Here is a 22,143-nt window from a genome sequence, read left to right on the forward strand (position 1 = left end):
ATGCCACAAGAGTCGCATGACGTCCTGCCACTCAAATTTAAGCGGTTCTTTCTTTCTTTCTGGCTCGATTGAAGTGTGTGATTTTGAGTAGATATGGTCTTTGTACTGTTACTTAATTTAATTTCGTCCAAGGAACGATGATATTGTTTATATGTGTAGCTCTGGACGTAATCTATATATTAATACGTGAAGCAAAAACTTTGTATCCCTTTTTACGAAAATTGCGCGGACGGAGGAGTATGAAATTTTCCACACTTATAGTGAATATAGAGAAGAAGTGCACAATGCTAATATTTTTTTAAAATAATGAATAAAAGATACATTAAATCAATAAAGAAAACATTACACACACTACATACCATGTATTTTGACAGAGGACGCCTCACTTTCCGGCTCACGCAGGTGCTCACTGGGCATGGTTGCTTCGGTGAGTTCCTGCACCGGATCGGAGCCGAGCTGACGGCAGAGTGCCACCATTGCGGTTGCGACTTGGACACGGCGGAGCACACGCTCATCGCCTGCCCCGCATGGGAGGGGTGGCGCCGTGTCCTTGTCGCAAAAATAGGAAACGACTTGTCGTTGCCGGGTGTTGTGGCATCAATGCTCGGTGACGACGAGTCGTGGAAGGCGATGCTCGACTTCTGCGAGTGCACCATCTCGCAGAAGGAGGCGGCGGGGCGCGTGCGAGACGCGCAAGCCCGCCGCCGTCGAGCGGGGGCCAGGGAGGCGGATTTCGCCCAAGCCCTGGCCCTCTAAGTGTTTCGGGTCTCTCTCACATGTCGACCTGGGGACCGACGAAGGGGACCTAAGAAGATGACGTGCAAGCTGCTCTGCACGCGTTTTATGCAAGAGCGTCCGGGTGATGGAAGGCCGGCTATCCTCAACCCACGCTGGTTCTGACCCAGCGGGGTATTCCGAGGGTAGACCATTCTAACCGGCGCCATCTAGGCGGGCTTCGGATAGCCTGCCGACCGAGAGGACTGGTGGTCGTGCCGCCGACGACCGCCAGTCGGGCGTCCCGAGGGGGAGGGTGATGGGAGAGATGTGCTCCGCACTAAACGCTTCACTTTCCCCCCTTTGCCTTTTCATGAGTTCTGTCTCATGCGAGGTTTGGACGTTGGTTGTTGAGCGACAGGAGGTTTTAGTCGGTTCAACTCCGACATGCCCCGCCCTCCATCCCCAGTGGAGGGCGGAAGTCCGGTGATTTCCTCCTGACAAAAAAAAAAAAAAAAACATGTATTTGACGCACAACGCATGCATACTATTTATTGTCAAACTTTTGTTCTTGACGTCTGCGGTCAAATTGAGAACAGATTAAATACATAGACCTATATAGTAGGGACACGACATATTGTTCTATACGTACAATTGCTTATATAAATAGCACCCATTTTGAAGGCACACACATAAACATATATCTATCTCGTTCTTACTGAGCACTTTAACTCGCAGGAAAACAATATAACAGTATTTCAGTGCGTACATAAAATGAAACATGAATATACGTAAATGTCTCCGTCTCCGTCTAATGAGGCCGAAAATCCGCCATGTTTAGCGCACCAAATGTCATTGTCACGTCAGTTCGGCCCCCTTTTTTGGGTTATACATTATTTATTGACTTTGATATCGATTTAATATGATTGCTTATATATATTTTATCATGCTTAAAACATACAAAAATAATAATTAAAACATATTTTATAGGATCTCAAGAAAGTCGATGCCCCAAAACTATTATCTATATATATTTAAATTCATTATGGAGCCCTCATCCGAAACATAGATTATACACTTAATATATTTGAATCCGAAATATCGGACACCATTTTTCGGTCGGAATCTATTCATCATGACACTAATCATAAATACCTCTTTAAAATATGTCATCAAAACATATTTAGACATTCTGTTTAGATATTTCGGGAAAAAGGCTACCGACAAAATCTCTTCGGAACTATTTAAATAAAATAGTTTTATTCCGCAGTGAGTAAAACACTATTGTAAATTCGTTAAATATTTATTAATTAAGTGATTTTAGAGAGGAAGTCACAAGGAATGACGTTTGTAATTTCATTAACGAATAAATGTTCTGTAGGTGTTTTTTTTTATCAGGCGCTCCCTTGATAAGTTTAAAATTTGCGTGCGGTGCGGTAGTGCGGTGCACCTTCCTTGAGGTGCGCTGCGGTTGTGTGTTACGGACTTTAGAGTCAGCAAAACAATTAAAATAGATTGTAATAGTCTAAGAAAAACACGTACTCAAAATACGATAACATTCAGCATGCTAGAAATGGGCTGATGGCACTGTACTATGCCATATCTTTATGTTTTGCGGCAAACGATAACTTTATAAAATCAGTGTAGTAAATTTTAAAAATCGTCATATCGTTTACTTGGAAAATTTGAAGCACGAACTCGTCTTAGATTTCACATAATATCTAAATCACATCATCTTTGCACATAACAATATACTTACTTCCTATTAAAGTATAAATTCTACAAATACATTCATACTCAACAATATTTAAAATAAAATAAGCCAAGAACGTTTATCGATAAAACCTACTAACATTAAAATCTTCTGGGCAGCACTAAAACCGCCATGTTTTGTGGCCAGATGACGTCACAGTGGCACGAATTTTTTGTTGACGTTTCATTTCCATAGGTTTCCTACTTCAGTGATTAAATATTGTTTGTCTTTATTAATATTTTTATAGTGTTATAGCCTTGGCGAAATTTGTGATTATAGAAGTATAAAATACAATCATAATAGGGTACAAACTTACAATTCCAATCAATTATAGTCGAATTTCGACTACTGCGGGACCACTAGTTCCTGTTAAAACTATGAATTGCTTCGAAATCTGCATGTATTCATACGAGATCGCGTTTGAACTTTGTTAAGAGCTTTAGCATTGCACCGTCATTATAATCAGTAATTGTTGCATGTAACGAGTGTCTCGGTGGTGTCGTAGTTTCCGCCCATGAATACTGCGTCGATAATCGTGGGTTCGATTTCCACATCGGGCAAACATCATTCTCTGGTACCCTTAACACAGGGAACCGTAATTTGGGATCGGATGAGTATGCATGATTTGTTCGCAACTATTTAAAAGCGCCTGCCACAGCGTCCAACTAATACAGGGAATACAGAATATTATACCGAGAAATATATACAATGACCCGTGGTTTGTTAGAAACGCGGAAATACCGTATTAATTAGGAATAAAATATACAGTTTAAAAGAGGAAAACGATGAAACTATGAGGCATATCAGGGGTGACTGAAAAGTTGTTCAAATGAATTGGCTATTACAAATTAAAAATAGTTTCAAAAAATACGCTTTTATAGAAAATCCAACTAAAAAAATAGAAAATAAATTTTAATAATAATATTGTAAAAAAAGCGTGGGGTGCATGGTATCATGGTATAAATATTTTATGAAAAGATATGAGTAGAAGGGTTATTTTGATAATATCCTGAAAAGCACCCCACGCTTTTTAACAATAAAATTATTTTTTCTTACACTATTTTTAATTCAAATTTACTAAAATTTATTTTCTATTTTTTAGTTCGATTTTCTATAAAAGCGTTTTTTTTGGTTTTTTAAACTATTATTTATTTTTCATCTGTTAGTTGAATTTAATTTTTTTTATTTATTTTTTTAATATTTAATTTCCATCGGTCCTTAATAAGTATGCCAAATTTCGAGTTAATCCGAAGTTTTGAAGGGGGTCAAAATTATATTCAAAGATTCCGTTACATACTAACATACATACGTCTGAAGCTAATAAAAGCGTATTAAAAAGAAGACGTAGCTATACTAAACGGACAAACCGAAAGAATATTTATATATGTATACGACCTACTGACGAGGATCTGCCCTCGCTAGATGACATTCAGTCTGCCACATCTCACAGCACACGTGCTTACAGCTAGCTCATCATGCTCATTGCAGATCACACGGTACAAAAATAACTTATAAAAAAAAAACGTATTTTTATGCGTTATGCAACTTTTTCGAAAAATGACCATTTTCATGTGCCCGGGGAAATCCCAGTGGATGCATTGCCCAAGCGTAAATCGATTATGTTAACATGTTTCTGAATTGTGTATTTTACTTAATGATTTAATGCTTACATTGCTATGAAGATCTTTGAAGTCGTCGTGGCCTAAAGGATAAGACGTCCGGTGCATTCGTATGTAGCGATGCACCGGTGTTCGAATCCCGCAGGCGGGTACCAATTTTTCTGATGAAATACGTACTTAACAAATGTTCACGATTGACTTCCACGGTGAAGGAGCAACATCGTGTAACAAAAATTAATAATTTGCGTAATCACTGGTGGTAGGACCTCTTGTGAGTCCGCACGGGTAGGTACCACCACCCCGCCTATTTCTGCCGTGAAGCAGTAATGCGTTTCGGTTTGAAGGGTGGGGTAGCCGTTGTAACTATACTGAGACCTTAGAACTTATATCTCAAGGTGGGTGGCGCATTTACATTATAGATGTCTATGGGCTCCAGTAACCACTTAACACCAGGTGGGCTGTGAGCTCGTCCACCCATCTAAGCAATAAAAAAAAAACATAATATAATTAATAATATACATTATAAAGTTTGGCAGTTCATTTGTTCGTATAGAATGTCCTGATCGTTTTTCTTATCAATACAGATGAATGGAATTATTTGTCTTTTACGCGTTCCTTCAACGTGCGTCATATTGTGATGAGCTTTGGAACAGTCATTAGTTGTTAGCATTTAAGGAAAGGTTCCCCAAAGTACGAAAGAAGGCGAGCTTTTTTTTCAAAATAAGTAATTTATGTTTTTTATGCAATTACATAGAGATAGTCACAGCGGAGCGTTGGTTCCTATCCCATATTATAATTTATTCGATTACATCCCTATTGTTTATAAATATAAACTTATTTATATTTTATGGACGACACAAAAAGTGTTGCATAGCGCGGAGATGAAAGAGAATAGCCGGGCTGGTTGCGTTTGCAAAAAAAAAGATGGGTTTATATTTTGAAAATTGTGCTTTTTTTTTCTTATTATTCGAACGTAAAATGGGTATTGTTAATTGATATGTCAAGGTACTTTAAAATATGATAATCAAAATTTTCAAAACATTGCTTGATAAAATACTTCTTTGCGTTTAACAACGGAGTAAGTTAGTGCAACCCCCTCTCCCAAACCCGAATTTTTGCTTAGCAACACATTAAAGATTGTAATAACACAATACCAAGACATGATGCATTGATATCTTCCACCGTCGTGTATTGCAAACGAAATTGCCTTATTAAAATCACACCTGTTTAAATACTCAATTTTACTTTCTTTATTTTAAAAGTCGTTGTTGCCTTAGTTACAAGATTCGGTGCGCTCGTATCAGTTGGTATGACTATGCCGGACTCAAATCGTCTGAAGTCGTCGTGGCCTAACGGATAAGATGTCCGGTGCATTCGTGTTGAAGCGATGCACCGGTGTTCGAATCCCGCAGGCGGGTACCAATTTTTCTAATGAAATACGTACTCAACAAATGTTCACGATTGACTTCCACGGTGAAGGAATAACATCGTGTAATAAAAATGAAACCCGCAAAATTATAATTTGCGTAATTACTGGTGGTAGGACCTCTTGTGAGTCCGCACGGGTAGGTACCACCGCCCCGCCTATTTCTGCCGTGAAGCAGTAATGCGTTTCGGTTTGAAGGGTGGGGCAGCCGTTGTGACTATATGAGACCTTAGAACTATATCTCAAGGTGTGTGGCGCATTTACGTTGTAGATGTCTATGGGTTCCAGTAACCACTTAACATCAGGTGGGCTGTGAGCTCGTCCACACAGCAAAGCAATAAAAAAAAAAAAAAAAAATTTGCGTAATTACTGGTGGTAGGACCTCTTGTGAGTCCGCGCGGGTAGGTACCACCGCCCCGCCTATTTCTGCCGTGAAGCAGTAATGCGTTTCGGTTTGAAGGGTGGGGCAGCCGTTGTGACTATATGAGACCTTAGAACTATATCTCAAGGTGTGTGGCGCATTTACGTTGTAGATGTCTATGGGTTCCAGTAACCACTTAACATCAGGTGGGCTGTGAGCTCGTCCACACAGCAAAGCAATAAAAAAAAAAAAAAAAAATTTGCGTAATTACTGGTGGTAGGACCTCTTGTGAGTCCGCGCGGGTAGGTACCACCACCCTGCCTATTTCTGCCGTGAAGCAGTAATGCGTTTCGGTTTGAAGGGTGGGGCAGCCGTCGTAACTATAATTGAGAACATAGAACTTCTCCACTCCAAAAAAAAAAAACCTGCCAGAATGTATCCAATTTTACTAGGTTCCTTTTTTTATTGCCCATGTAGGCCGACGAACATACATACCACCTCATGGTGAGTGGATACCGTCGCCTATGGACGTTAGCAATGTCATTGACAGTGCCAAGCCGTTGTCTACCGTATTTGGGATGTGCTTAGGAACGACTTGAAATCTTAAGGAATTCAATCGCGTATCAAAAATTAAACACGTAAAATTACGTTAGCGTATTGTAAATCAGCATCGATAGAGAGCATTACCTTCTTCTGTCGCGAAGCAGTCGATGTTTTCCAGTTTGAATATCTTTATTTTATGTATCGATACGTTAACATTATTATGTGTATAGGTTTTACTGATGGTAGGGCGTCTTGTGAGCCCCGTACCACTGACCTTTAAATTTCTACCGTGAAGCAGTATGCTTTTACGTTGTTCTTGTCTATGGCCGCCGGTAATCGCCAACATCAGGTCGGCCGGCCATTGCAACATCAATGTTCACAAGAAAAACAAACAGAATAATAATGACAATTCTCTTGCTAAGTCAGATGATAACAAAGTCTCCTAAGTTGTAAACCCCGTGAGCTCGCCTATACGTTCGTAGAAGCTAATATAACCTCACGTTACTAACGGCAGGTAGACCAAACAAAATATTTATTGGTTGATTAATTTCGTGTGTTTGGTTCCAGCCATCACCGGCGAGCATGATGGTCGCGAGCACAATGATAACAGACGACAAGAGTACAGAGGAGTTGCAGAAACGATTCGGCGAGCTCTTAGATGAGAACTTGATACTGAAGGAAACTTTAAAGCAGAATAATGATTCGATGAAGGAACAGTTCCTGCTGATCGCCTCCTGTCAGGAGGACATGATGAAGACCCATATGCTGCACAAGGAGAAGTTCGAAGAGACCAAGGAACTGGTCGAGAGAGTGAGTGGGCTTTTTTTTTTGTTAATTGATGTTATGCGACTACGGAGTCACGGGACAACTCCTAACACTCACGTTGGGATATGATGGTGAGATTCTCCATTGCGTTGTGTAATGGCTATTACGCCCTTCCACTTGGCGCTTATGGTTGTGTCGCGGTAAAAAACGGAGGGTTACTGTACCTATTTCTGGGGGCTTACAACACGCTCTATCCTTAGATGGTGGTAATAATTTGGATTTTGGCTAGTTTAACTGTTGAGGTACAGCCTACATTCAGATTACGAAGAATTACTGAAGATATACATTGAATAATCAGTCCACTAAACCCAAAAGTGGCCAATTCATTTCTTGATGGTTCTCGGAAAATGACGTCTCTATAGAGATAGATGGTCATGCCTTCATTCACTATTTAATCATTCGCCTAGGTTTTTTAAGAGTCGGGACTTTGGATTAATGTCCATTGTCAATTGAACAGTATCTCTATTGTTCCAGTTTATAAATAGAAGTTATAAAACAAAAATGTGACTTTGTCGTATTGTTTTAAGGTTGAGTTTTCACGTTGTCGTGTTTGATTATCATATGACCCAAAACTATTGCGTAGGGCCGTAAGAACTATCCGATTAGTCATCTAGTTCAAATGAGGATCATAAAAATAAAGGATGTTGGTAAGAGAATGTTAACTATGAATGTGGAAGGACATAGAGGAAGAGGTAGACCTAAGAAGAAATTGATGGATTGCGTGAAAGACGATTTGGGTAAGAAGGAAGTGAGCGAAGAAATGTTATATGATAGAAGAGTATGGAAGGAGAAAAGATGTTGGGCCGACCCCAGGTGACTAGTAGAAGGGCAGGATAATGATGATGATGAAATCTCTATATATAAAAATGAATTGCTGTTCGTTAGTCTCGCTAAAACTCGAGAACGGCGGGACCGATTTGGCTAATTTTGGTCTTGAATTATGTGTGGAAGTCCAGAGAAGGTTTAAAAGCTCGGAATTAAATAAAAATAACAATTTTGTTTATCCTTTGATGTGTCCCCCGTTGGACGGATTCCTTTTGTTTGTTTTAAGTTTATTTTATACAAAAGTTTAGGTCTTTTATTTATCGATTGAGGCACTACGAAGTCTGCCGGGTCAGCTAGTGAAAAATAAATATTCTCTACAGCTCCGTCAAGAGAACAAGAAGTTGAAGTTCGACATCCAGCATCTGGACGACAGCAGGCCTAGGGTCGCGGAGGGTCCGCCGGCGCAGTCCGGGCCTCCGTCCGCCGTGGAGTTCGTGTCCGCGCCCGACGACGACACCATGAACAAGCTCACGGCCCAACTGGCACTCGTCGAGAAGCAAAGGCGACAGGTCTGTGCTGACTGGTCACCCGAAGTCCAGGGGGACGTTAGGAACTTGAATTACAGAAGCTGTTGTACTGGCCAAGTGAGACTCGGAGCTCATGTCTGAACGTGAGCGACGGCATTCACCTCGTTGAAGTGGTCTCCGGTTACCACTCAACAACAGGTGGGCTCCGAACTCTCTAAAACCGGTCAAGTTAAATTGGAAAATCGCTTCTATTCTTCTAGTATAGATAGTAGTTAGATTTAGCTGTAGGGGGAAATATATATATATATATCAAGAAGACGACAGCACGGCGCTGTAGGGAGTCCGCTGCCGGGCGTAAATAAACCACCGTATTATATGTATGTATATATCATGTCGTTGTGAGTGTGCCGGGCACGCTACGAACAGCCCCCCCCCATTCCACTCCTGCCCTGAATGGCAGGGAGCTACTGCCCGGGCAGTGGGGTTTGCCCCGAGGCCCGTCCCGTAAGGGGTACGACGACTCCTCCTCTTCTTCTTCTAGTACCTTAAAATCTTCTAGACACATAGAAGTTGTATAAATAAAAGTGAGGTAATCTAGTAAAGTAACTTTTATTCCAATAAAGCCGGTTCTAGGGAATGGTCGCTCTGCCACCGCGCCCACATTCATACATATTTGTACTCGCGTACCATCTATGAAAATATTACGCCATATTTGGGTTTTTAATGGCGTTTATTAAGCTTACTCAACTCTATACATACATACAGTATAATTGCTATACATCTTGCAGGTTATAGTTGAGAATGAGAAACTGACCTGGCAGAAGGAGTCCCTGGAGCATATAGTTGACGCAACGTCCAAGGAGAGAGACGACTTGAAGGAGAAACTGAAACGGGTCGAGGTAATTTAGTCGCAAAGTCCATAATGTCAACGACAAGTCCTCCCCTCCCCCAACGCCCCCCAGCTTGAAGTGTGGCGAGCCATTGTACAGCTCAAACGAGATCTTGACTTCATGTTTTGGACTCGCCCGGTGACGCTGATATGGTCTCTCAAGACTTATCAGCGTAGGTAGGAAAAATTGACTTCATGTTTCAATGTGGTGTCCGGTAACCACTCAATACCAGGCGGTTTCACCCAGCTCGTTCACCCAAGTATCGTATTTTAGTTTAGCGACGGCCAGAGTAAGTCTTATTGACATTCAATTAGTACCAAACGAATGGCGAATTTAAAAACACAAAATTATTTTTTCTCTGTGGATCGCTTCTACGAATTCATGGATATTAGTTTCATGCTATCTCGACTATGGCACTAACATTCATTCTTAAATAAGTTATTTAAAAAACTTGTAGATGTACTTAAATTTTAAAATTCGTCGCATTTGTCTACAATAAACACATTAAAGGTTTGCGTTCGTAATTCTTCTTTCCTTCTGCGGGCCTCCTAGAAGAGATTTCAACATGAAATAAGTAGTGCCCTTGTACTCTATGTCCTTATTGTCGTGTTTCTTCTAACAGCTGTGTGTACAAAATATATTAAATAAACTAAATAAAAATATATTTAAATCGATTAAAATCTGTGTCGCTAAAATCGATTTTAAAATAATCAGTACGTCCCAAATTTTTATTTTATAGCTTCAAATGTTGAGCCGGGAGACTGAGCACGCGCTTGAAACCGAAAAACTAAGCTTCACGATCAAGCAGCTTAAGGACCAGCTGCAAGCGGTCAGCGGAGACGTAAGTAGCTCTATTTTAATACGCTTTTATTAGCTTCAGACGTATGTCTGTAACGGAATCTTTGAACATGATTTTGACCCCCCTTCAAAACGTCGTATTAACTCGAAATTTGGTATACTTATTAAGGAGCGATGACAATGAAATGTTAAAAAAAAAACTGAAAAAATTGAAATTCAACTAAAACATTTAAAATAAATAATAGCTTTGAAAAAACTAACAAAATACGCTTTTATAGAAAAACCAACTGAAAAATAGAACATAAATTTGAATTAAAAATAATGTAAGAAAAAATGATTTTATTGTAAAAAAAGCGTGGGGTGCATGGTATCAGTAGTTATGAATATTTTATGAACAGATATGCGTAGAAGGGTTATTTGAATAATCTCCTGAAAAGCACCCCCACGCTTTTTACGAAAAACTATTTAACGCTTTTTGACTTCCAGACGAGCGTGTCGTTGGAGGAAGTGAAGCGACGTGACGTCACGATACAGCAGCTGCAGAACAAGATAGCGATGTTGCAGAACGAGCTCAAGACCGCGCAGCTGAAGATTTTGGATCTGGAGAATGTGAAGGTATGACGCAGGCCGAGCAGGAGAGCTTAATTGAAATTCAGAATTTTCGAACCCGTCGCTTGCGACGAAGGGCTTGGCAACTAAATTAACCCACAACAAAATGTAAATATGTTAAATAGTACATTGTGCACTAAGGGAGAAAAGTAGAACATTTCCTCTCGCGTGTAAAATGGCGAACACGCGGGATGAGATGTCTTACTTTTTTCCCGCGGTGCACATACTATTTTTTCTCCTACCAGGCCGAAAGTTCTTGGAGTACCGAGCCGGGGTCCAGGGGCGAAGCCCTGGTAGGGGATAGTTAGAAGCTCATAAAAAAACAATTTAACTGTTATTTAATTTTTAAATAAACTACTACTAATTGAATAAGAACTGTCTGATGAACTTATCTTTGTTTAATACTTCACTATTAAATTTTATTGCCTTTTGTTTAATTCACTTTTACACTAAGCACAATATTGCAAATTACCCGAGCGCAACAATGGCGGAGAATTTTAGGTGCGTGAGAGCAGACGTAGACACTAACGCACATTTGTATCCAGGGAGAAAAAGTTACATTTTCTTCCCTGTACAGCGGGAGGAAAACCGAACTTTCGGCGTCGGTAGGAGAAAAAATAACGAGTTTTTATCAAACATACAACCCTCAGACACAGCCCACTGAGTTTCTCGTCAGATCTTCTCAGTGGGTCGCGTTTCCGATGTAGCGTTAGATTCTGCGAAGCACTGCTGTTGTTAGTGTTAGCAACGTCCTCAAGATAGAGCCCCGTGAGCTCACCTACTCGCTCGATGATCTAGCGTGACCCTAACTATACTGAGACTTTAGAACTTGTATCTCAAGGTGGGTGGCGCGTCTACGCTGTAGATGTCTATGGGCTCCTGTAACCACTTAACACCAGTTGGGCTGTGAGCTCGTCTATCCATCTAAGCAATAAAAAACCCCTCGAGGTCAATAGAAACAAAAAAAATAAATGAATACTATCGTAACCGTTTTACTTAATTATGCTTGTTTATGTTTCAGCTGCAGTTCAGCAAGCACAAGTCCGACGCGAACGAAACCGTTAAAGTGTACAAGGATCAGATACAGGACCTGCAGAATAAACTCAAGGAGGCATCGACCATTGTAAGTGGCAACAGTTTAAACATATCGACGGGTCAAAGGATATTTGGTTTTTAAGCGAAATTATTGTGCAACTTCACAGGAGAACTATTTAAAGTTTAAAATTTGCCTTGAGAGGCTATGCGTTCACGGGGCTCAAACGGGCTGTGTTGCTAACACTGGCCTTAGTAAGAGCAGTGCTTCGCAGAATCTATCACGGGATCGAAAACGATTATTGCTGACGGTTAGACGAGTTAAGGATGGTAGTAGGGCGGTCTCTTACCACCACCGGCGATACTAATAAACCAGCTCACGGTATTTTTTTCCCCTACCTATGCTGATAGCCTTGAGAGGCCATTTCTACTTCGGCTTAACGTGTAGGTGAGCTCACGGGGCTCTAACCGAAGTGTTGCTAGCACTAGCCCTAGCAAGAGCAGTGCTTCGCAGAATCTACCACCGGATCGGAAACACGACCCACCGAGAAGACCCCGCGAGAAACTCAGTGGGCTGTGTCTGAGGGCTAAGAAACATCGAATTGTTGATGCTAATGTCAAATAAAACGGACCTTTAATTACAAAGATAAATGCCGCTTTAACCAAATACCCTTTCATCCCTCCACATATATGTATATAAATGTGTGTGAAAGCGCGACTGGCGCAGTGTTGTTATTTAAAACGATGATGTCAATCTCTTCATCATTAATATTGTTTTCTATAGTGACGACTACTTAAAAGTAAAATTTCCAAACAATTACTTTTATTGAATTTCAAGTGTACAACAATAATAACAGAGAGCTCCGCTCGGAATGTGTTGTGCGCTTTTGTTACCCGAGCTGGTTAGCCTTAGGGAGCTATGCCAGCGTCGCCGAATGAGTAGCTGAGCTCACAGGGCTCTAACCTGGTGGGGCTGTGCGACAATGGTAACTCGTATTTATAGTTGCAAAGTGGAGGTAGTTTGTTCATGAATTCTCTTGAATACCGTCTCAAACAAGCGTTTTAACCAACAATTTTTACATTTAAGGAAACCGTTCAGTTTTGCCAGTCTTAGTTAAGTAAATAGCAGTATTGCGCCGATATGTATGCAAACCAAAAAAAAAATGCGTTGTTTATACCTGATTGACGGCACCTTGATCTCACCGATATCTGCGGCAAAACTGTCGCGCTTAACTAAAGTAGCTATTGTTCTAATGCAGGGGTTCCCAAACTTATTTTGTCTACTGCCCATTTTATAATAAATAATTTTTTAGCGCCCCCCTTTTTAGCCTACTTAAGTAGCACTACAGCTCATTCGGTGTCCTCCTAAATGAAATCACATATCGCCTCCCAAACCTCTACACAACGCCCCTTTTTTTTTTTACAGGGTGTCAAACCGCCCCTCTTTAGGCCTGCAGTGCCCACAGGGGGGCGTTATCGCCCACTTTGGGAAAGGCTGTTCTAATGCGACCTCATTTCTTATGGCGGTCACGTGCGTTGTTGCTAACACTTGACGACTGCTTGAATAAAAAAAAATACATTTCTTGACGTCACGGATGTCTGAAGGTTACTTGTCGGTTTGACGGCACCTCTAATATAAATAAATAAATAAATATTTACTAACAATCACGCCACGTTAACTGGTCCCGTGATAAGTTCGTAAAGAACTTGTGTTACAGGTACCAGATAACGGATATAAATGTAAGATTTTTATTAAACACATACATATATTTAATATACATCCATAACCCTGGAAAAGACATTTATATTTATCATACAAATATCTTACCTTGGCGGGATTCGAACCCGCGACCCTCTTGTGTAGTAACCGTGTCACTTACCACTACACCAGACGGCCGTTAAATATATATCTGCCGCAAAACTGTCGCGCTTAACTAAAGTAGCTATTGTTCTAACGCCATCTCCTTTCTTAAGGCGGTCACGTACGTAGTCGCTGATCCTTGACGACTTTTTGAATTTAGAAAAATGAAACATTTGTTGACGTCACGGATGTCTGAAGGCCACTTGTCACTTGTCGGTCAGGTGTTCCAGCCCGCTCGGATATCGTGCGGCGCGGCGGAGTCTGACCAGTCCAACGTCAACGCGAACGTGAAGCTGTACGACAGAACCTTGAAGCATCTAGCTGAGCTGCTCAACGTGCTAATATACGGGTGAGTGCTCCTGCTGGCTCATGTCATAAGCGGAAGCGAATTGGTTCCATGATTGAGATGAGATGTCTGTGAGCGTTCGTAAACACACGAATCGTCTACAGCTTTCTCTGAGATGCATTTATTAAGCATTAGTTCTCAAAGTCACAGTCGTCGTGGCCTAAAGGATAAGACGTCCGGTGCATTCGTGTGTAGCGATGTAACGGTGTTCGAATCCCGCAGGCGGGTACCAATTTTTCTAATGAAATACGTACTTACCAAATGTTCACGATTGACTTCCACGGTGGAGGAATAATTTTATGTAATAAAAACCAAACCCGCAAAATTATAATTTGCGTAATTACAGGTGATAGGACCTCTTGTGAGTCCGCGCGGGTAGGTACCACCACCCCGTCTATTTCTGCCGTGAAGCAGTAATGCGTTTCGGTTTGAAGGGTGGGGTAGCCGTTGTAACTATACTGAGACCTTGGAACTTATACCTCAAGGTGGGTGGCGCATTTACGTTGTAGATGTTTATGGGCTCCAGTAACTACTTAACACCAGGCGGGCTATGAGCTCGTCCAACCATCTAAGCAATAAAAAAAATATTCTCAATGTGACCACAGACTATAAGCAACAAAAGTTTGACAATAAGCATAGAATATACATACATTTGTGTGTGTGCCAAATATAAGGTAGTGTGTGTAATGTTTTTTTGTTGCTTTAATGTTATACTAGCTATTGCCCGCGACGCTGTCCGCGTGGTATAGTTACTTTGGCATAACGCTAAATTTTACCCCCACTTCATTTACGTAGAATGTGAAAATATTTTTGAATTATAGAATGTTAACGAGCTATTTAAACCCCTATTTTGAAACATTATTTATTAGTGCTCCACTTGTATTGGTCTTACCGTGATGTTATATAGCCTATAGCTTTCCTCAATAAATAGGTTATCTAACACTGAAATAAGTTTTCAAATCGAACCAGTAATTCCTGAGATTAGCGCGCTCAAACAAACAAACTCTTCAGCTTTATAATATTAGTATAAAATAAAATAGGATTTAAAAAAAAATTGCATTTTGCACTCCTTCACTATATTCTCTATAAGTGTGGGAAATTTTATACTCCTCCCTCCGCGCAAATTTCGTAAAAAGGGGTAGATATCCAGAAGGTACTGATGCGTACTCTTAATTTTTGCAGGCTCTCCGACAGCCTGGCGGAGACGGTGGGGCTGCTGGGCAGTCTGTGCGACCTCGAGCTGAGCCGGGGCTCGGCGGGGCAGCTGCGTGCCGGGCTCGCCGAGCTCAAGCAGCAGCTGGAGAAGCAGCACAGCGCCGTGCTCAGCAACATGTCAGCTCACACTCTTATTAATGAGCTTTACTCGGGAGACTCTTCACACAGAGAATACGTCATAGCAACTAGATTTTTCTTTTATTGCTTAGATGGGTGGACGAGCTCACAGCCCGCCTCGTGTTTAGTGGTTACTAGAGCCCATGAACATCTACAACGTAAATGCGCCGCCCACCTTGAGATATAAGTTCTAAGGTCTCAGTATAGTTACAACGGCTGCCCCACCCTTCAAACCGAAACATCACATGACGTCACACTTTGATGTTCAAATCTCATGTAGCTAACCGATTATACAAATACTCTGTGCTGGAAAACTAATATTATGTTTAACTAGCTGAGTCTCCCGCAATGCTACCCGCGGCTATTTTCGTACCGCGGGTGAAGCCGCTGAGCGAAGCTAGTCCAAAAAAAGTAGCCTAAGTTACTCCTTATATCATCAGCTACCTATCAGTGAAAGTCCCATCAAAATCGGTCCAGCCGTTCCAGAGATTAGCCGGAACAAACAGACAGACAGACAGACAAAAATTGTAAAAAAAAATATTTTAGTGTATGTACCGTATATATATTCATATGCATGTAGTAAAAAGCGGCTATTTCAATATTACAAACAGACACACCAATTTTATTTATATGTATAGATTAAAGCAGAAGGTTCCGTCTCTCAGAAATATAGCGAAATCCAAAACATATGCTTTTGGGCAATCAATTGTCTATGGGAGAGATGGAGGAATGGGGACGCTTGTCTGTTCCGATGAAATTCTTTTAACAGAATACGTACAGATCCATATAAAAATCGAAGATTTTTAAAACACGATACTGGCAACATCTGCTTTGTTAGAAGTCAATTGCCATATTTAAAAAAAAAAAGCTGCTAAGCGAATAGGTTTAGTTAACGCTGCCCCAATATACGCTTAATTGTTTGTATTCATTAGCGGTTCAACAAGTTTGCTGCCTCGTCAAATTATACAAAAATATTACTGGTTTCGTTTGTTATATTTTATTTATTTATTTATTGCAAAGATGGGTGGGCGTGCTCACAGCCCACCTGGTGTGTCAAGTGGTTACTGGAGCCCATAGACATCTACAACGTAAATGCGTCACCCCCCGTGAGATATGAGTTCTCAGATCTCAGTATAGCTACAACGGCTGCCCCTTCAAACCGAAACGCATTACTGCTTCACGGCAGAAATAGGCGGGGTGGTGGTACCTACCCGTGCGGACTGACAAGAGGTCCTACCACCAGTAAAAAGTGTTCATTGTTATTGGCTTCAGAAAACTCCTTCTAATATAGTACCGTTAAATATACGACAGGCGGCGCGCGAGTAGACTAAGCAAAGCCCTCTATTTCATTTCACTACTCCTGTCTTATTGTGTCACTTAAAAATAACGTGTTCTAGTTTTATGGGAGGGGCAGTCGTACTATTGAGATACCTAACTCACGTCTCAAGGAGGGTGAGAATATCCGACTAGGCTGTGATCTTTTTGACCCGTATATGCAGTAACTGCTTACTGGTGTAAGACGTCTTGTGAGTCCGCGCGGGTAGGTACCACCATCCTGCCTAGTTCCGCGGTGAAGCAGTAATGCGTTTCGGTTTGAAGGGTGGGGCAGCCGTTGTACTGTAAAAAAATAACTGAGACCTTAGAACCACTCATGTCACATGGTGGCGATGATGGCTTTTACGTTGTAGATGTCCATGGGCTCCGGTATCCATTTAACACCAGATGGGCCGTGAGCTCGTTTACTCATCTATACAATAAACCACCCTGTCAATTTCTGCCGTTGTAACTATCCTGAGACCTTAGAACTTATATCTCAAGGTGGGTGGCGGTATTTACGTTGTAGATGTCTATGGGCTTTAGTAATCACTTAACACCAGGTGGGCCGTGAGCTCGTCCACCCATCTATGTAATGCGATTTATATTTCGCACCGTGGCCGTTATTCACTGGCTACAATCATTTTGTTTTGTTCACAGCGGTCAAGTAAGGGGGACGTTGTCGATATTCGAAGGGATATTCAAAGATTGTAGTAACATCCTCGACAGCAAGGCCAAGGAAGCGAAGGTGAGATATATAGTTGTCGAGCGCGGAGTCTGTAGGCAGCGGCTTAACTCTGCCCCTGGCATTGCTGACGTCCATGGGCGACGGTGACCACTCACCATCAGGTGCCTGCAATAAAAAAAACGATCACGTCAACACTGAAGCCAGAGCGGAAATCAGTGCGGAGAATTAATTAGTAGTAAAAATTAGGGGACACAGCTAAGGTGTGCCGGGGAGAAGGTCAACGCAGCAAGCCGGGGTTCGCGAGAACCACTTCTGCCCCTCCGCCGTACAGACCTTACAGTGATGTCCTCTGACCACCTTCCTTTTTTTCTGGTGGTAGGACCTTTTGTGAGTCCGCACGGGTAGGTACCACCACTCCGCCTATTTCTGCCGTGAAGCAGTAATGCGTTTCGGTTTGAAGGGCGGGGCAGCCGTTGTAACTATACTGAGACCTTAGAACTTATATCTCAATGTGGGTGGCGCATTTACGTTGTAGATGTCTATGGGCTCCAGTAACCACTTAACACTCGTCCACCCATATAAGCAATAAAAACAAAAAAACAAAATTGTCCCCTATAATGTTTTGTTCAATGTCGATTCGTTATTAGAATCCCGGAACTCCCAACATTGAGATGCTGACCTCGGCGCTTGTGGCCCGGGGACAGGAGCTGCAGATGCTGAAAGTTGAGATCGATAAGCTGAAGGAGGAGAAAGAGGACACGGAGCTTTTGAAAGCACAACTCGAACTGTACAAGTAAGTGTAGTTAGGGGCCATCCATAAATTACGTCACGCGAATTTTAGGACTTTCGAACCCCTCCCCCCGTTCTTGTCACAGGTTGTCACATTTTTTTCAATTTATGCATAAATTTAAAAATAATCGCGAGGAAATAGCTATTTTCATTTTTTTACTTATTTTTATTATTAAATCTATATATATATATTGTGTATGTATGTATTTGTAATTTAATATAAATTTCATTGCACTACCACTATTTACTTTGTACTACCTTTGGTTGACTGGTAGAGAATGCCCTAGGCATTAAGTCCGCCAATGTAAATTTTACATGGAGTGTAATAAATAAATAAATATTGAGTGGTATATGTAACAGTACCGCACATTGAGGTGACGTCACTGACTGGTTCCTTGCAGGAGCGACTTCGAAGCGGAACGAGAGTCTCGTCAAGAGATGGCCAGCGAAAAGGAGACCGTGCTCACGGACCTCAGGAAAACCCAACGAATGAACCAAGAGCTGACGCAACAGGTACACGGGACTACAATTAATTTTGTAGGCAGTGGCTTGGCCCTGGCATTGCTGAAGTCCATGGGCGACGGTAACCACTCACTATCAGGTGAGCCGTATGCTCGTCTGCCTAGCCAAGGGCAATAAAAAAAAATGTCATACTAGCTCGAAGGATTATGTACGGGCCGTTTTTTGAGCCTTTAGTATTAGCTCGGTATGTTTGTTTGTATAGAATCTTTGAACACTCCAAGACGTCCGATGAACTTGAAGATTTGCAGACGCATCAATTACCGATACAATAATTTTATTGTTTTCGATCTAATATCGAGATCAGAACAGATTAAGATCAAATTAATTGTTAGTTCGATTGGATGTTTGAGTGCATTAAAAAAAACCCATCTACCTAGTGTTAAGAGGCTACCGGAAGTCATAGACACCAGCAAAATATATTTCCGATTGAAGTCGAAACGCATTACTGCTTCACGGCAGAAATAGGTAGGGCGGTGGTGCCTTCCCGCGCGGACTTACAAGAGGTCCTACTGCCAGCTTTTTTATTTTTTATTGCATAGATGGCTGGACGAGCGCACGGCCCACCTGGTGTTAAGTGGTCACCGGAGCTCATAGACATTTACAACGGCTGTCCCACCGTTCAAACCGAAACGCATTATTGCCTCACGGCAGAAATAGACAGGGTGTTGGTACCTACCCGTGTGGACTCACAAGAGGTTCTACCACCAGTAGACAAGAGGTCTATCAATAACAGTAACAGTATACTAAAATGTTAATTTTTCAGTGTACGTATTACCGAATGGATAAGGAAGTGACGCGTGACTTGTATATTAACAAACAATTCGTTAAGATATAACACTTAGATTAACATTATTTTGTAGATGTCTATGGGCTCCAGTAACCACTTAACACCAGGTGGGCTGTGAGCTCGTCAACCCCTCGAAGCAATAAAAAAAAAATTAGTTGAATTGTACCGAACCGCGGTAACATTGTTCATCACCTACACCATATTAAATCTTTAAGAGGGTAGTTTCAGAAATGTCGTTTGCTTAATCGACAGCTGGACGAGGTACGGAGGCTGAACTCGGACGTTTACCAGAGGGCCACAGCAAAGCGATCGGCGCCCTCCGCCGCCGCCCCCCGCCCCGCCGCGCCCTCCCCCCGCTCCCCCCCATCCAGCACCGGCAACATGGTGAGTTCGTGCGCTGTAAGACTCGACAGCAACACAGTAATAGATATACAAAAGGAGCGCCCTAAACACGTCATTACGGATCCTCCCGATCCACTAACGGTGCTTTTAGGTTACCACAAGCAACGATCACGAGTAAATTAACCCATAGACACAGCCCACTGAGTTTCTCGCCGGATCTTCTCAGTGGGTCGCGTTTCCGATCCGGTGGTAGATTCTGCGAAGCACTGCTCTCGATAGGGCCTGTTAGCAATATTCTTGGTGTGAGTCCCTTGAGCTCACCTACACGTTAAGGAGAAGCTGAAATAGCCTGTCAAGGCTATCAGCATAGGTAGGGGAAAAACAAAAAGATCGTGAGCTGGTTTATTGGTATCGCTGGTGGTGGTAGTATTAGGAGACCGCCCGGGAGGGTACTAGTATCCTTAATCCGTCTAACCGTCAGCAATTAATTAATGAATAAAATCTGGAACTACCATGGAGCTGTTACAACTAGCTTTAAAAAGCTTTATCCTTCAGCCGTCCGTCTTATTTCAATGCGAGTAATGTGTTTTTGTAGTCCACGGTCCACAGTAATAATATACTATGGTGAAAAGCAGTCAGTGAATACAACGGTTATTGATATTGACTCATTTGTGTTAGTAAAGTACTGCACTGAACGTAGTTATAGAAATACGTTTAAATAAAAGTGAATTTTGTCTGATTAGATTATAATTTTTTCCATTTATCATTTTATTGCAAATGATCAGAGTTACAAAGTATTTTAATCTATTTTTTGAAAATATCGATGTGTTGGTATTTCTTAGTGATTTATATTATACATAGTTCGACAAAGACCAATATGAATGTGACAACAATCTTAAATAATTCATAGTAACGGTATTGAAAATGGAATTTTAATTTGAATTATAAATTTAGAATACGTTACAGTAGAGATGTAAAAATCCAAAACACATTATCTGTACTGCTAATGTTACCGAAGGCGTTAATGAAAAAAAAAAACAAATATCATGAAACGCATTTTTTTTTAAAGTCACTGACATTCATAAAGATCCTTGTCGGACTACACCAGATACCTTTGAAGTTATATTCGTATTACGTCCATAGTACAGTGCGCTATCATTAAATCGTAAAGGTGATTAAAAAGAAGAAACCGAACGAAGCTTCCGAGGGGGCTGTTAAAGAATCCACTCCCCCTCCAATGAGGTTCGACTGTCCGGTCTGCGACAAGCCCTTCAAGACTCTGATACTGCTGCAACAACATGTCGATAGTTGCCTACTGTAGATAACGCATCTACAATAGGCATTTGATACATTTGATACACGAGGGGCACTTGGGAAACATTTTTAATTGCATAACAATCTTAGCCGATGCCAAACACTTAATAGTATGTATCTAAATATGAATTAAGGTTGTTATTATATTAAAGGCTTATTTACCTTAATCTTTATGTTACTTAAGTAAATGGGGGTAGTTTTATAATTATCGCTTATTGAAAAAAATAAGTTTGTATACTCAACTGATGATACAAACTGACTTAACGTTATAACTTAGATTCATCTGTATTGCCAGCTTTATTCTTGTTACCATACTTACCATAGTTACCATACTTTAAAATTCGATCTTAAAGTACTAGACAAGAAATTGTGTATTTTTATTTTAAAAAATAATAGGGTAATATTGCAGACTAATGATGCAAACTGATTTTAACGTTATAACTGAGATTCATCTGTATTGCCAGCCTTCGGTCTTAATTCGGGTTACCATACTTTAAAATTCGATCTTAAAGTACCAGACAAGATGTTATGTGTATTTTTATTTACAAAAAAGGGTAAAATTGCATTTTTGTTAATTAATTTTACGATTAAAAATTAGTTTAATAATATAAAAATATGCGTTGTATCATTTAGTAGTTGAGCCCTGTGAATCAGGTATGCAAGTTTCGAATATTGTTGTCTGTGTGTGTGTGCTTGTCTAGGTGTTTATGAGCTTAAAAAATATTGCAATTTAATAGTATGAGAATATGCATCTTATTTGCGAAATAACTAAGATTAACGACTTTTATAACTCACACTCACATTAAATAATATGACCGATACCTTTTCTGTTGAATTTTGTTAAAAAATAGGTGTTTATTATCTCAGTAACAAAGAAAAACAACGAAACAAAGAAAAACAAAAAAAAAAAATTTTTGTGTTCAAACAAAAGAAAAATAATTTAAGAAATTGTTCGAATAAAAGTAAAATTAATTAAAGCTTCCGAA

At 40.8% G+C, this 22,143-nt stretch overlaps 1 protein-coding gene across 3 annotated transcripts in view; it reads left to right on the forward strand.

The window, feature by feature from the left end:
• The window catches only part of key (NF-kappa-B essential modulator kenny), a 32,672-nt gene that overhangs the window by 7,384 nt on the left and 3,145 nt on the right, over positions 1-22,143 (forward strand). For 2 of the 3 annotated variants that reach the window (XM_028187839.2, XM_089735397.1), the window contains 13 exons: positions 6,984-7,226; positions 8,387-8,575; positions 9,322-9,432; positions 10,163-10,264; positions 10,708-10,836; positions 11,852-11,953; positions 13,945-14,072; positions 15,252-15,401; positions 17,376-17,463; positions 18,051-18,196; positions 18,594-18,705; positions 19,754-19,885; positions 21,015-21,709. In XM_028187839.2, the coding sequence (XP_028043640.2) occupies positions 6,984-7,226; positions 8,387-8,575; positions 9,322-9,432; positions 10,163-10,264; positions 10,708-10,836; positions 11,852-11,953; positions 13,945-14,072; positions 15,252-15,401; positions 17,376-17,463; positions 18,051-18,196; positions 18,594-18,705; positions 19,754-19,885; positions 21,015-21,164 (1,782 nt within the window). In that variant the 3' untranslated portion in view covers positions 21,165-21,709. Of the gene's footprint in view, positions 1-6,983; positions 7,227-8,386; positions 8,576-9,321; positions 9,433-10,162; positions 10,265-10,707; positions 10,837-11,851; positions 11,954-13,944; positions 14,073-15,251; positions 15,402-17,375; positions 17,464-18,050; positions 18,197-18,593; positions 18,706-19,753; positions 19,886-21,014; positions 21,710-22,143 lie in introns of those variants that run through there. The other variant, XM_028187854.2, reaches the window with a different exon arrangement.

Source organism: Bombyx mandarina, chromosome 19, assembly GCF_030267445.1.
Source record: "Bombyx mandarina strain Sakado chromosome 19, ASM3026744v2".
Classification (NCBI taxonomy): domain Eukaryota; kingdom Metazoa; phylum Arthropoda; class Insecta; order Lepidoptera; family Bombycidae; genus Bombyx; species Bombyx mandarina.